Source organism: Psammomys obesus, unplaced genomic scaffold (assembly GCF_907164565.1).
Source record: "Psammomys obesus unplaced genomic scaffold, mPsaObe1.curated_primary_1811, whole genome shotgun sequence".
Taxonomy (NCBI): domain Eukaryota; kingdom Metazoa; phylum Chordata; class Mammalia; order Rodentia; family Muridae; genus Psammomys; species Psammomys obesus.
The window spans coordinates 2,424,216-2,435,178 of record NW_026592732.1 but is presented as its reverse complement, the minus strand read 5'-3'; the positions used below and the strand labels follow the sequence as shown (position 1 = coordinate 2,435,178).

The following is a 10,963-nucleotide window of genomic DNA, read 5'->3' as shown; positions in this document are numbered from 1 at the left end:
CGCCTCACCCGCCGCCGCCGCCGCCGCCGCCGCCGCCGCCGCCGCCGCCATCTTGGAGCAATGGCCGCCGGGACGGCCGGGAGGGGGCGGGCGGGGACGGCGACTGGCCGGCGGCGGGGTCCCCGGGGCCTCGGGGCGGGCCGCGGGCCCGGACGGCCGGGAACCGGGAATGGGAGTGACGGGCCCAAGCCGAGGGGCGACTCGGAGCCCTCCGGGACGGAGTGCTGAGAAAGTGGGATGGGGTCTGCGCGAATAAATTCGCCACACCTCGCATTCAGGATCCTAACCAGAGGCTGGCTGTCAGGGTGGGATGGACGAGGTGTCTCGTGGGGTGACACGCTCTTGACACCCACTGGGTGCAAGGAGTGAAGAGAGGAAAGTCTGGGAGCTGGGATGGGGTACCTTGGGGGAGTGTCTTGCCTGGACGAATTGAAAGGTGGTTGTGTGGGGACTTGTGAGTGTCGGAGGAAGGTTTATGTTTATGGGGGATGCCCCAGGGTGAAGTGTGTGGTCTGCTGGGCGAGAAGGACACTTTGGGGATGTATGGCTACCATGTAGGGGAAGGGTCGTTTGGGTGGAATCACGCAGAGGGCAGAGGATCCCCAAAGAGAGCTGGAGAGTGGGGAGCAACAGTTTGAGGGCTCGGAGGGGTTAGAGGGATGGTTTGGTATGAAAGATGTGAGGATGTCAGGTGGAAGCCCTGAACTGTAGGGGCGTTTGTTGGGTAGATCCAGTGTGAAGGCAAGAGCACCTGTGATGTGCACGATAGAGAAGAATGGAGGTGACTTTGGGTCGATGAGTAAGGGGAAGGCAGCGTGAGGAGAAGCTCCATGAGAGAAGTGTGTGTGCGCAAGGTCCGGAAAAGGGACTTGATGGTTTGTGGAGAAGAATATGCCAGGTGATGGGCTAGGCGCTGTGACCTTGAGCAAGGTTCTGCTGTGGATAGTGGCCTTTCCGATCTAGGGACTCAGATGGTTACTTCAAGGCCTTCAGGGATGGGTCACCTGGAGTCAAATGGGATGTTATTAGCAAGAATAGTTAGTACTTGGCTTCTGGCAACCCATCTTTCTGTTTCCAGTGTTTTCTTCTTTTCTGTCTAATTAGAAGAGCCCCAAATAAATGACTTGACTCAAATTTTGTCCGTGGGATGAATGAGGAGAGCATTCTACTTTTGTGTGTGTGTGTGTCTCCCATCCTTAGCGGGTGGTAAGTGAGGCTGGGGTGGGAGAGAAATCCTTATGTAAGTGCTCCTCATGTTGTGCGGAACTCTTAACTAAGGCTCTTTCCCAGCATACATCTCATCAGCTCTTCTCAATACCCCATTATGTAGTCAGGGCCAATGTCATTGCCTCACTCAGCAATAATGACAGCAGCTGCTTTTTATTCAGGGCATAGTATGTGACTGGCACTGTATTAAGTATTATGATACATGCTATCATTTAATTATTGTAGCATTCTAAGGTAAACAGTATCCCTTCCTCTCTTTTTCAATAAGCAGAAGGGAAAGGGTTTTGAGAAGGCAAATATTTCGGATCACAATAGTGAGTGACTGTGTTGGCCCATGCTTTTTCCCTCTCAGATCCTCAGCACAGGTGAGAAAAGTCTTCAGAGAAGCTTAGAGGCCTCACCAGGTCACCCATGCTGTCCTAGCAGAGTGGGGGCTGGATCTTGGCCTCTGGGAACTTGATATGAGTACAGCTGACAGCATCCACTCTAACATCTCCGTCCCTTGCTGTGTAGCTCAGACTCAAACTTACCATTTTCCTGCCTCAGCATTCTAAGTGTTAGAATCACAGGTGTGCTCCCTCCAAATGAGAGATGTGGCTCTGCCCCCTCACTTAGTTACCTTTTCTAGAACTCATGGAGAAGCTGTGTAAGGCTCCAGCAGCATCGCTTACTTTATGCTTTTGTTACATTATAAGTCAAACATGGAGTGCCGGTGTGTGTACATGCCCAAGATGAATGGAAATGTGCTAGAAAATACCACTGTGTGGGTTTTCATAAGGGCATACGTTTTCGTTTCCTTTTCCTGTCAGCACAGAAAGCTCTTATTTTTGATAACTGTATAGCATTCCCTTGGGTATTTATAGCACACCTTATTTATTTTGTCCCTTGTCAGTGGATTTTTCAGGATTATTTCCACCCTTTGCCCTGTCAGAAATGGTTTTGAGGCCTCAAGAGACAGCTCAGTTGGTAAAGTACATGCTGTGCGAGTATGAGGACTTGTGTTTGATTCCCTAGAACCCCCATAAAAAAAGTTAGGCATAGGGGCACACACTTGTAATCCAGTATTGGAGAAGCAGAGTCAGGCAGGTCCCTGGCACTCACTGGCTAATCAGCCTACCCACTGAGAGCTCCAGGCTAGTGAGAGGCCCTGTCTCAGGAATGAAGGTCGAGGGTGCTGAGGAAGAGCGCTTGCGGCCGCATGCATGCATGCATGCACAGGCAGACGTTGCCTTGATGACTTTCTCTTGTGAGAGTGTGTTGTAGAGTGTGCTTATACAGTGATGATCGCTCTGTCTTTTCAATCCTTTTTTTTATTTTATCTTCTTTTTGTTTTTTGTTTTTTGCTTTGTTTCAAGACAGAGTCTCACAGTGTTCTGGATCTTCTGGAACTCACTCTATAGACCAGGCTGGCCTTAAATTCACAGAGAGCCACCTGCCTCTGCCCCTGGGTGCTGACATTGAAGGTGTGCACCATCACACCTGGCTAAATTTTGTTTTTATTTTTAAAGATTAAGTTTGTTTATTGCGGAAGTCAAGATGACAAATTGCAGGAATTGCTTCTCTTCTCCTGCCATGTTGATCCTGAGATGGAAGCTGGCATCTTTATTCACTGAACCATCTCCTTGGCTCAAGCACCTCTTTTCATTTAGTTATTTGCTTGCTTGCATGCTTGCTTGCTTATTTTCAAGGCAGGGTCTTGCTGGGTAACTATGGCTGTATGGAACTCCATGTGTAGATTTGTAGATTAGGCTGACCTTCCACTCAGAGATATACCTCCATCCCTACCCCCACACACCTCTGCCTCCTGAGTGCTAGAATTAAAGGCACTCACAACCACATTTGCCTCATTTTTGTTTTTTTGAATCAGGTTTTACTCTGTAGCCCAGATGTCCTTGACCTACTCATAATTCTTATGCCTCAGCCTCCAGAGTGCTGGAGTTACAGGGCTGCACTGTGACAGGAGTTATCCTGTCCTTTGTAATGGATGTGCACAAGCACATCTGGCAAGCAGCATCCTTTTCACCCACCTTTTTTCCTCATAGCACTCCCACCTTCTGAAAGCCAACTTCCATGAGACCCTTCATGACTGGGCAATGTCGGTACTGAGGAGCTGCTCCTGGCTGTTTATGATATGAACCCACTGTGTAGTCAGTGCCCAGGACACCAGTGGGAAGAGGGCTGGTCAGGAGATTCCAGAGTTCAGAGCAGAGAAGTGGTGGAGATGTACTCTGATAATAAGTGGAAATGTGTTGAGGTGGGTGGCTCCTGCCCCTCAGAAGCTTCTAGACCATTGGAAGAGGCTGTTTTATTCAGGAAACTGTAGAGAACTATCTGTGCTCATGTATAAAGTTGGCTGTGGGGCTTTGCTATGTGCTTCTGAGAAGAAAGCTTTGGGAAGAGATCTGAACCCGTTCTTTCGATGGAGAGAATAGATGAGGCGCCAAGGAGAAAGTATAGTCCCCTCCTCCCCTCAGCCTTCTGGGCACTCAGGGATCCAGTAGATGCTCTCCCTACCAGGAGCTGTGTGAGCTCTAGGCTCCAGGCCACATGCTAAGTAAGAGTTCGCAGACGGTAAGGTCTGCAGCAGGAGAGGCTCTGTGTTCAGGAAGATGCTGCCTTATAGACAGGAGTAGCCTGGGAGAGATGGCAGCCCCAAGTCAGAACTCAGGGTGTTGGGGACCTGTGGTTGCCGGCCACAGCACTTCCAGCTCCCAGCTTGCCTGCTGCCGTCAGTTAGGAGACTGACAGGCTAGTGCAAACACTTCCCATTTCTGGTGGGATTCCACTGACTGAAGACACTTCAGCCACATCTTCCTGGTTCGCCTTCCTCTTCTCTACCAGAGGAACTGGGAAGAGGCAACAGAATGAGAGGGTGCTGGGTGGCCCCCACTCAGCCCTTCAGTTCTTCTGGGCTTTACACAAGTTTTCATTGCATTTATTTATCCATGTGTGTGCACCAGGATTACAGGTATTAATGCCACCATGCCCAGTTTTATGTGGTGCTGGAGATCAAATTTAGAGCTTCATGAATGTAAGGCCAGCACTCCAACATCCTCAGTCAAGTCCATGGTTTCTGTGGCTATGGCTTTTATTGGGGTGCTTCTCTGAGCTTTGCTAAGTTCACACGTGGTTTTCCATATAGCTGCTGTGGTGACTTTGGTAAGGGGCACGCCTGGCTGTAGCTCTCTTCTGTGGCTTCCCTGTGCTCTCCGTTAGACATGTTTATCTCTGTGGCCCATGGTCCAGCCTTTCAATACATTCTTTTCACTAACCCTAGTTTGCATTCTGATGCAACCTTGATGTACTGAAGGTGCCTTCAGTCTGCCTTGCCCTGTTGTCTCTGTCTTCTGCCTGCAACTCCTTCCCTACCTTAGCTAGCTTCTTTCTGGTCAGCCTCAGTTCTCTGTTAATCCTGGGTATCTCTCGCCTGGGGCACAGGGACAGGGCATATAGCCCAAAGGAGAGGATAAGCCCGAAGTAGCATGGCTGGGCATCTGACCACTGCCTGGAAGAACCAAGCAGGTCATCCTGTGACCTTTTGGGGAAGCCGTGGAAGCACTTCAGCACACAGTGATGTGCAGAAAGCAGGGCCTCAGGAAGAGAGTCATCAGCAAGGGCCTGGCCTCCCAAGCTCTTCCTGATGGCTATTGGTTTAAGGGTTAGGTCCCCTTGACTAGCTGAGCTTTTGAATTAGTGGGCAAGGAGAGAAAATGAAGAGAGGCAAAGGCAGGGACTGAAACAATCCCTCATTGGAGGCTGGAGCAGCATACAGTGGTCACAGTGCTCCATTCTCTTAGCAGAGGAAGACCTTATGAGCTAGTTAGTATCTGCAGCAGATCAGCTGCCTAGCCAGGCCTGGCTCTCAGGATGCTCTGGGCTGGAACAGTAGAGCCATTCTGGGAAAGCCAGCAAGAATTCTCGGTTTTGGTAGAAGGGCTTCCGGAACATAATTGGCGAATGACAGGATTCTGCCTTGAAGGCTGTTGACCCAGTGTCTCCAAATGGCCTGTTGACAGACTGGAGCCCACTAGGGCAGCCCAAGCTTGCAGACAGAGAGGAGAGCTTAGCAGAAACTGTAGGCCATGTCTGTGGCATATCTCCTCATGCCCTGGCCAGCATAGAGCTTGAACAGCTTCTGCATTGCAGTGGGACCTGAGCCCAGCCTCCTACTCTTGTCCCTGAACTCCAGAAGTAGCTTCCTACGCTTCCCAGCAACAGATGCTCTGAAGGAATAGTGGGACACCACCTCCACCAGCAACCAAGCAACCATAGGGACAGCAGCTGATGGGGGAGGGAGGAGCCCAGGGCTTGTTAATGCTTTACACCCCCAAACCACCCCTGACCTAACTCCTCAGAAGGCCACAGCCAAGTCAGGTCACGCTGTCCCTGTTTGAACTTCATGGGTTAAAAACGACTCCAGAGTCTTATCTTAGCATATACTGGACTTGTACTCATAGCAATCCCTCTGCCTCAGGCTCCCAAGAACTGAGATTATAGACGGAAGTCTTTTATGGGTGAACACCTAGAGACACTGGAGGTGGGCCCAGCATGTCCTCTCCTCACTGAACCCTGGCATTGCTGTTGAGGAGGGGCTGAAGCTGGGCCTGAATAAGGAGGGAGGCACAGCCCCTGAGCTCTGCTGTCCTCCTTTCTTTTCTATCCCAGGCTCAGGTGGCTTTCCTTCAGGGTGAGAGGAAAGGCCAAGAAAATCTGAAGACAGACCTTGTGCGGCGGATCAAGATGCTGGAGTATGCGCTGAAGCAGGAGAGGTGAGCCCTGCCCCTGTCAGAGAGGTGACTGGTCCAGACAGGGTGGCAGGCTGCTAGCTACATTCCTTCCAGCAAAGGCAGTTCTCCACCGTCCTCTTCCCATCATCCCTAGGAGTAGGGTAAAGCAGATTGTAGTGGGTGGGATCCAGATGCCAGTAGCAGCATTAGGGCTATGGCAAACCTACTATGTGCCCCAATTCTGGGCAACTGCTACCGTGCTTATTCTTGCCATAGTCTGATGGTGTTGCTGGCGGTGGTTCTGGGAAGGAACTGAGGCTTCAGGAGGAGGGCAACTTTGAGAATCCTAGAGCTGATGTCAGTGAGTCAGGCGGTCTCTTGCTGTGTCCACTCTCTTCCCTCTACTCATTTGTTATTTGTTCTTTTAGGGCCAAATATCATAAACTGAAGTTTGGGACAGACCTGAATCAGGGGGAGAAGAAGGCAGAGCTATCAGAACAAGGTACTAACCCTTGCATCCTTTCTTGGCCACCCTCCAGCAGCTGCTTGGCATAGAGAAGTTGCAGGTGGCCTGCGCTTTCTTACTTTGCTCCATGAAAAGCAGCAATGGCCATGGGGTGAGATATGGTAGAGCTGCACCCTCAGTGCTTCTTTCCATCAGTCCTGTATCAGATACTGCCAAGCCCTCCTGTCTGCCATCCTGTTGTCCTCCCAGGGACATGATGGATGCCCCAACAGCTTCTGCCTCCTGTTAGGAGACTGAGTGGAAAGTGTAGGAAAGACTTCATTGAAGAGGTTGTGTTTGCACTGGGTTGCCATTTAGTCACAGAGCAGGGTCACAGCAGAAAGAACACATGTGGACCTGTTCTGTGGACACTGGCGGGTTAAACTTTCGGAAGGAGGGAACAGATGACCATGGGAATGTTTTTAGGTGAGGCACTAGTGTCCAGTCAGTGTAGGTGGACCCAGTGGCAAGGGCACCAGTGTGCTTGGCTGTGCGTGATGCTGGCAGCCTTGGTTCCAGGACTCTGTGAAGGTCTCACCTGCAGGACTTAGGGAGGTTATCCTCTCATGCTATGTTCCTCCTACTGAGATGTAAGTTCTTGACTGGCGTGGCCCAAGCATCCAGCCCAGCCTTGTAGATGTCCAGTGGATACCTGATGAGCAATGCACAGAGCTGGTTTCCCAGGCAGCCTCACCCCAGCCTGAGAGGTGAAAGGCTGTAGCAGCTACCCTTGCTTCTCAGCATGGGAAGCACTCAGAGCTGCTCTAGAAGTACACAGCTCACTCAACTACAGCCTGCCCATTTTCTAGAGCCAGACTATCCACTCTTGCATAAGAAAGCAACAGCCAGCCAGACATGTGGAGGCACAGCTCTGCTGTTATGGGAGTGGTTAGCAGCATCCAGTCAGGAGCCTAGCCGTGAGGAGCGCTTCCAGAAGGGGAGTCACTCAGAATAGGGAGTGGGTAGAGAGCACTCAGGAAGTGGGGACAGGCCTGTGATGGTGGCAGATTCAGACTTGGTGTGAGAGGATGGAGGGTGATGGGAAAGTGTCTATGCCCTGACTGAAACAGCCCCCTCTTTTCTCTCTAGTCTCCAATGGCCCTGTGGAGTCTGTCACACTGGAGAACAGCCCATTGGTGTGGAAGGAGGGGCGACAGCTTCTTCGACAGTGAGTGATGGGAGGGATGGGACAGGATGGGACAGGATGAGACATGAGACACATTTGGCTCAGGAGATAAGCCCAAGGAATCCACAGTCCTTCCTGTCCCCACTGGAACATGAACTATCCGGATACCAGCCAGCCAGAGCTGGAATGACCTGTCACCCAATGGAAACTGGAGGGAAGGCTTACAGCAGGGGACACCCACACACACCCCAGACTTGACCCTGCATGCTTCTCTGACATAAAAGAGTGATGTTGGGAAAAAATATTTTTAAAAGAGTGGCATTAGCCGGGTGTAGTGGCATACAGCTTTAATCTCAGCACTTGAGAGTTTGAGGCCAGCCTGGTCTACAAATAGCATCCAGGACAGCCAGGGCTACACAGAGAAACCCTGTCTTGAAAAACAAAACAAACAAAAGAGTGCTGTTAAATTATAGCAATAGTAGTACTCGGGTGCTGTGGGTTCAACCCAGGACCTCACAGAGGTGAGCCCTACTGGCCTGCCCTTTGTAAGGTGAGCTATCCGGCCTCTTGACAGGATAGAGGCCCCCAACATACAGTCAGTGGGCCACCAGCCTGGAGCCAAATCTGGATTTTTATCGTTGTAAAGATTTTAGCATTTTAGGATATCTGAGAAGTAAGTAACCCCATGCTGAGGAAATGTGACCCTGTATGTGCTGTCATCGCCACCGTCAGTCTCAATATTTGGATTGGTACCATCAGTCTCTCAAGCGGTGTGCTCTGTGCTGTGCTAAGAGCCAGGGCTCTCCTTTTACTGTCCCTATGATTTGTAATGCTTTTACTAAGTTTTGTTAAATCCCTGTATAAACTAGGTAGCTTATTTAATGTTAAGAAGTTCATGGGGTGGAGTGTGGCTTTAGGGTTGAGCCTTTAGTTACTGTGGACTAGGCCCTAGAATCCATCCCCAGCACCACAAAATTCACACTATGTAATAGCACCCTTCTGGAAAGCCAAAGATCTCAAGAGCCAATCAATCCACCCTGAGGTGTCCTGTTGAGAGCTACTTTAAAACTTGAGTCTTGGGCAGTGTGACACCTCAGGAAGCTGACTTTGACTTTAGCTCAGTATCTGCAAACCACTGCTAGCTTCAGTGGGCACAAATAACTCCAGAGGGTTATGAAACAAATATGAGAGCCAGCCACGTTTACCATGGATCTGCCATGGATCTGGCACCATGCCCATTGCTTCCTGTCCTTTGGCACCCCATAGTACCTGAACTGTGTAACTGCTGGCCTGCCCCTGATTCATTCTTACTGGTGTCAACACCATTTAATAAATGCATGGAGGGCCTGCAATGGGGTCTGGGCGACTGGTCACCTCTAGACCCACCTTCCAGATTTCCAGGCTTCTCTACCTCTCTTGTCGCCTTGGAGATAAGAACCTGAGCCACACACAGACATTGCAGAGATGGGAAATGCAAAGGAAGGCACAGGTATCCAAAGGGGCCTCCAGCAGAGCAGCGAGGCACTGTTGTCCCTTAACTTTGGAAGCCACAGATACCCATGATTGACTTTTTGATCTTTTTCTCTTCTTTTTCCTTTAGGCCAGTCTCAGCTGGCTTCAGTTTTTTAAGTTGCAGCAGTAATAAATGCTCAGGTATAGAAGTAAGTAGACCGATCCACAGTGCTCTCTTGTGGGCTGTGGAAGTAGCACAGCAGTAGAGCGCTTGCCTGGCATGCTCAAGGCCCCTGGGGTCAATCCCCAGTACTGCAGAAAAAACAGTGTACTCTTGTGTCCTGGATCCTCTCCTGCAGAGGTCACTGTTGCTCAGTTTATGTCTGTCTTATAGGCGTCCAGGAAGCAAGCACAAGGGTGTATCTGTGTGTGATGAAAACATACACACATCTTCACACTCTTTTTTCCATTTTTATAAAACCTGGAATCACATGGAACATGCACCATGTTTGCTGTGCTGCTGATCATAGCCATCTCTCTATGACTGCCTTCGTCACCTTCTGCCTAGCGTCCGTCAGTGGACATCTGGTTGTTCCTGCACGTGGGCTCTCCCCTACATGTTGGGGACACCGTGTGCCATAGCAGCATGCATGGGGACCAGGGCTTCCATTGATAAGTATCAGAAGCCAAGCTGCTGCTCAGGGGTTGCTTCTGAAAAACTGCCGTCTGCTGTTTGGTGGCCCCTCAGAAGGCTGCTGGGTTCTGCGCGGCCCCAGCAGTCAGAAGCAGCTCAGTTCATGTGTTACCTGTTCTGGCTCTGCTCCCACAGGTACCTGGAAGAGGTGGGCTACACAGATACTATCCTGGACATGCGGTCCAAGCGTGTGCGTTCCCTTCTGGGCCGTTCTCTGGAGCTCAATGGGGCTGCTGAGCCCATCGAGGGGGCCCCCAGGGCTTCACCAGGCCCTGGCGGACTTAGTGGTGGAGAGTCTCTGCTGGTAAAACAGATCGAGGAACAGATCAAGAGGTGAGACCCCGACCCAGCAGGAAAAGTTCTTCCTCCCTCTGAGGAAGGCTGGACAGTAAGTCAGGCGCTCCCAGCCATTCTGCCAGCCCTTCTAGATTGTGTTCTGGGCTCCACCATTGCAAGGCTTCCCCTTTAGGTTGTCACATGGCCTGTTTTCCTAGTTGAGGATAGACCTGGGGTGGTTTCGATAATAACATGAAAGGCCTCCATCCTTGTCTTAGGCCTCATTTTGTTCATCTTCCCAACAGTAGTTGGTAGTCATCAGAAGCAGTAACATCATTAGGTATTGATGCTAAGTGCCACGAAGAATGTGAAGAGAGTGACGGGAGATTGCCAGGTACCATGGCATGCCCTTATGGTCCCAGCTACTCAGGAGGCAGAGGCAGGAGATTGCCTGAGCTCAGGGTTTGGAGACTACCCTGGCCAAAAAAAAAAAGTGATTATGAGGTTGGGGGTGTAGTTCAGTTGGTAGAGGGCTGGCCTAGCATGCATGAAGTCCTCGGTTCCATCTCCAGCACTACATAAACCACACATGGTGGCTCATGCATATAATCCCAGCACTCAGAAGGTACATGCAGGAGGATCAGAAATTCAAGGTTACTCTTGGCTACATAGCACATTTGAGGCCAGCCTGGGCTACCTGAGACCTTGTCTTTTTAAAAACGAAAACAAAAAACAAAACGGCCAGGTGGCAGCACGCGCCCTGAATCCCAACACTTGGGAGGCAGAGGCCAGTGGATCTCTGTGAGTCCAAGGCCAGCCTGGTCTACAAAGTGAGTCTAGCACAGCCAGGGCTCTGTTACACAGAGAAACCCTTTTGGAAAAACAAAGAGTCACAGAAGTGGTGCCCCTCTCCTGGGTGGGAGTAACAGAAGTGGTGCCCCTCTCCTGGGTGGGAG

The 10,963-nt window shown here is 50.7% G+C and overlaps 2 protein-coding genes across 3 annotated transcripts in view; one reads left to right on the top strand and one right to left on the bottom strand.

The window, feature by feature from the left end:
* Fkrp (fukutin related protein) overlaps positions 1–36 on the bottom strand; it is a 9,228-nt gene extending 9,192 nt beyond the window's left edge. The window contains exon 1 of one of the 2 annotated variants that reach the window (XM_055615616.1): positions 9–36. The gene's annotated coding sequence lies outside the window, so the exon portion shown is untranslated. The remainder of the gene's footprint in view (positions 1–8) is intronic. The other variant, XM_055615615.1, reaches the window with a different exon arrangement.
* A 5,856-nt stretch (positions 37–5,892) lies between these two features.
* Positions 5,893–10,963, top strand: part of Strn4 (striatin 4) — a gene marked incomplete at its 5' end in the record, with an annotated part of 19,958 nt that continues 14,887 nt past the window's right edge. The window contains 4 exon segments of the mRNA XM_055615483.1: positions 5,893–5,996; positions 6,383–6,456; positions 7,549–7,627; positions 9,867–10,064. Coding sequence (XP_055471458.1) covers positions 5,968–5,996; positions 6,383–6,456; positions 7,549–7,627; positions 9,867–10,064 — 380 coding nt within the window.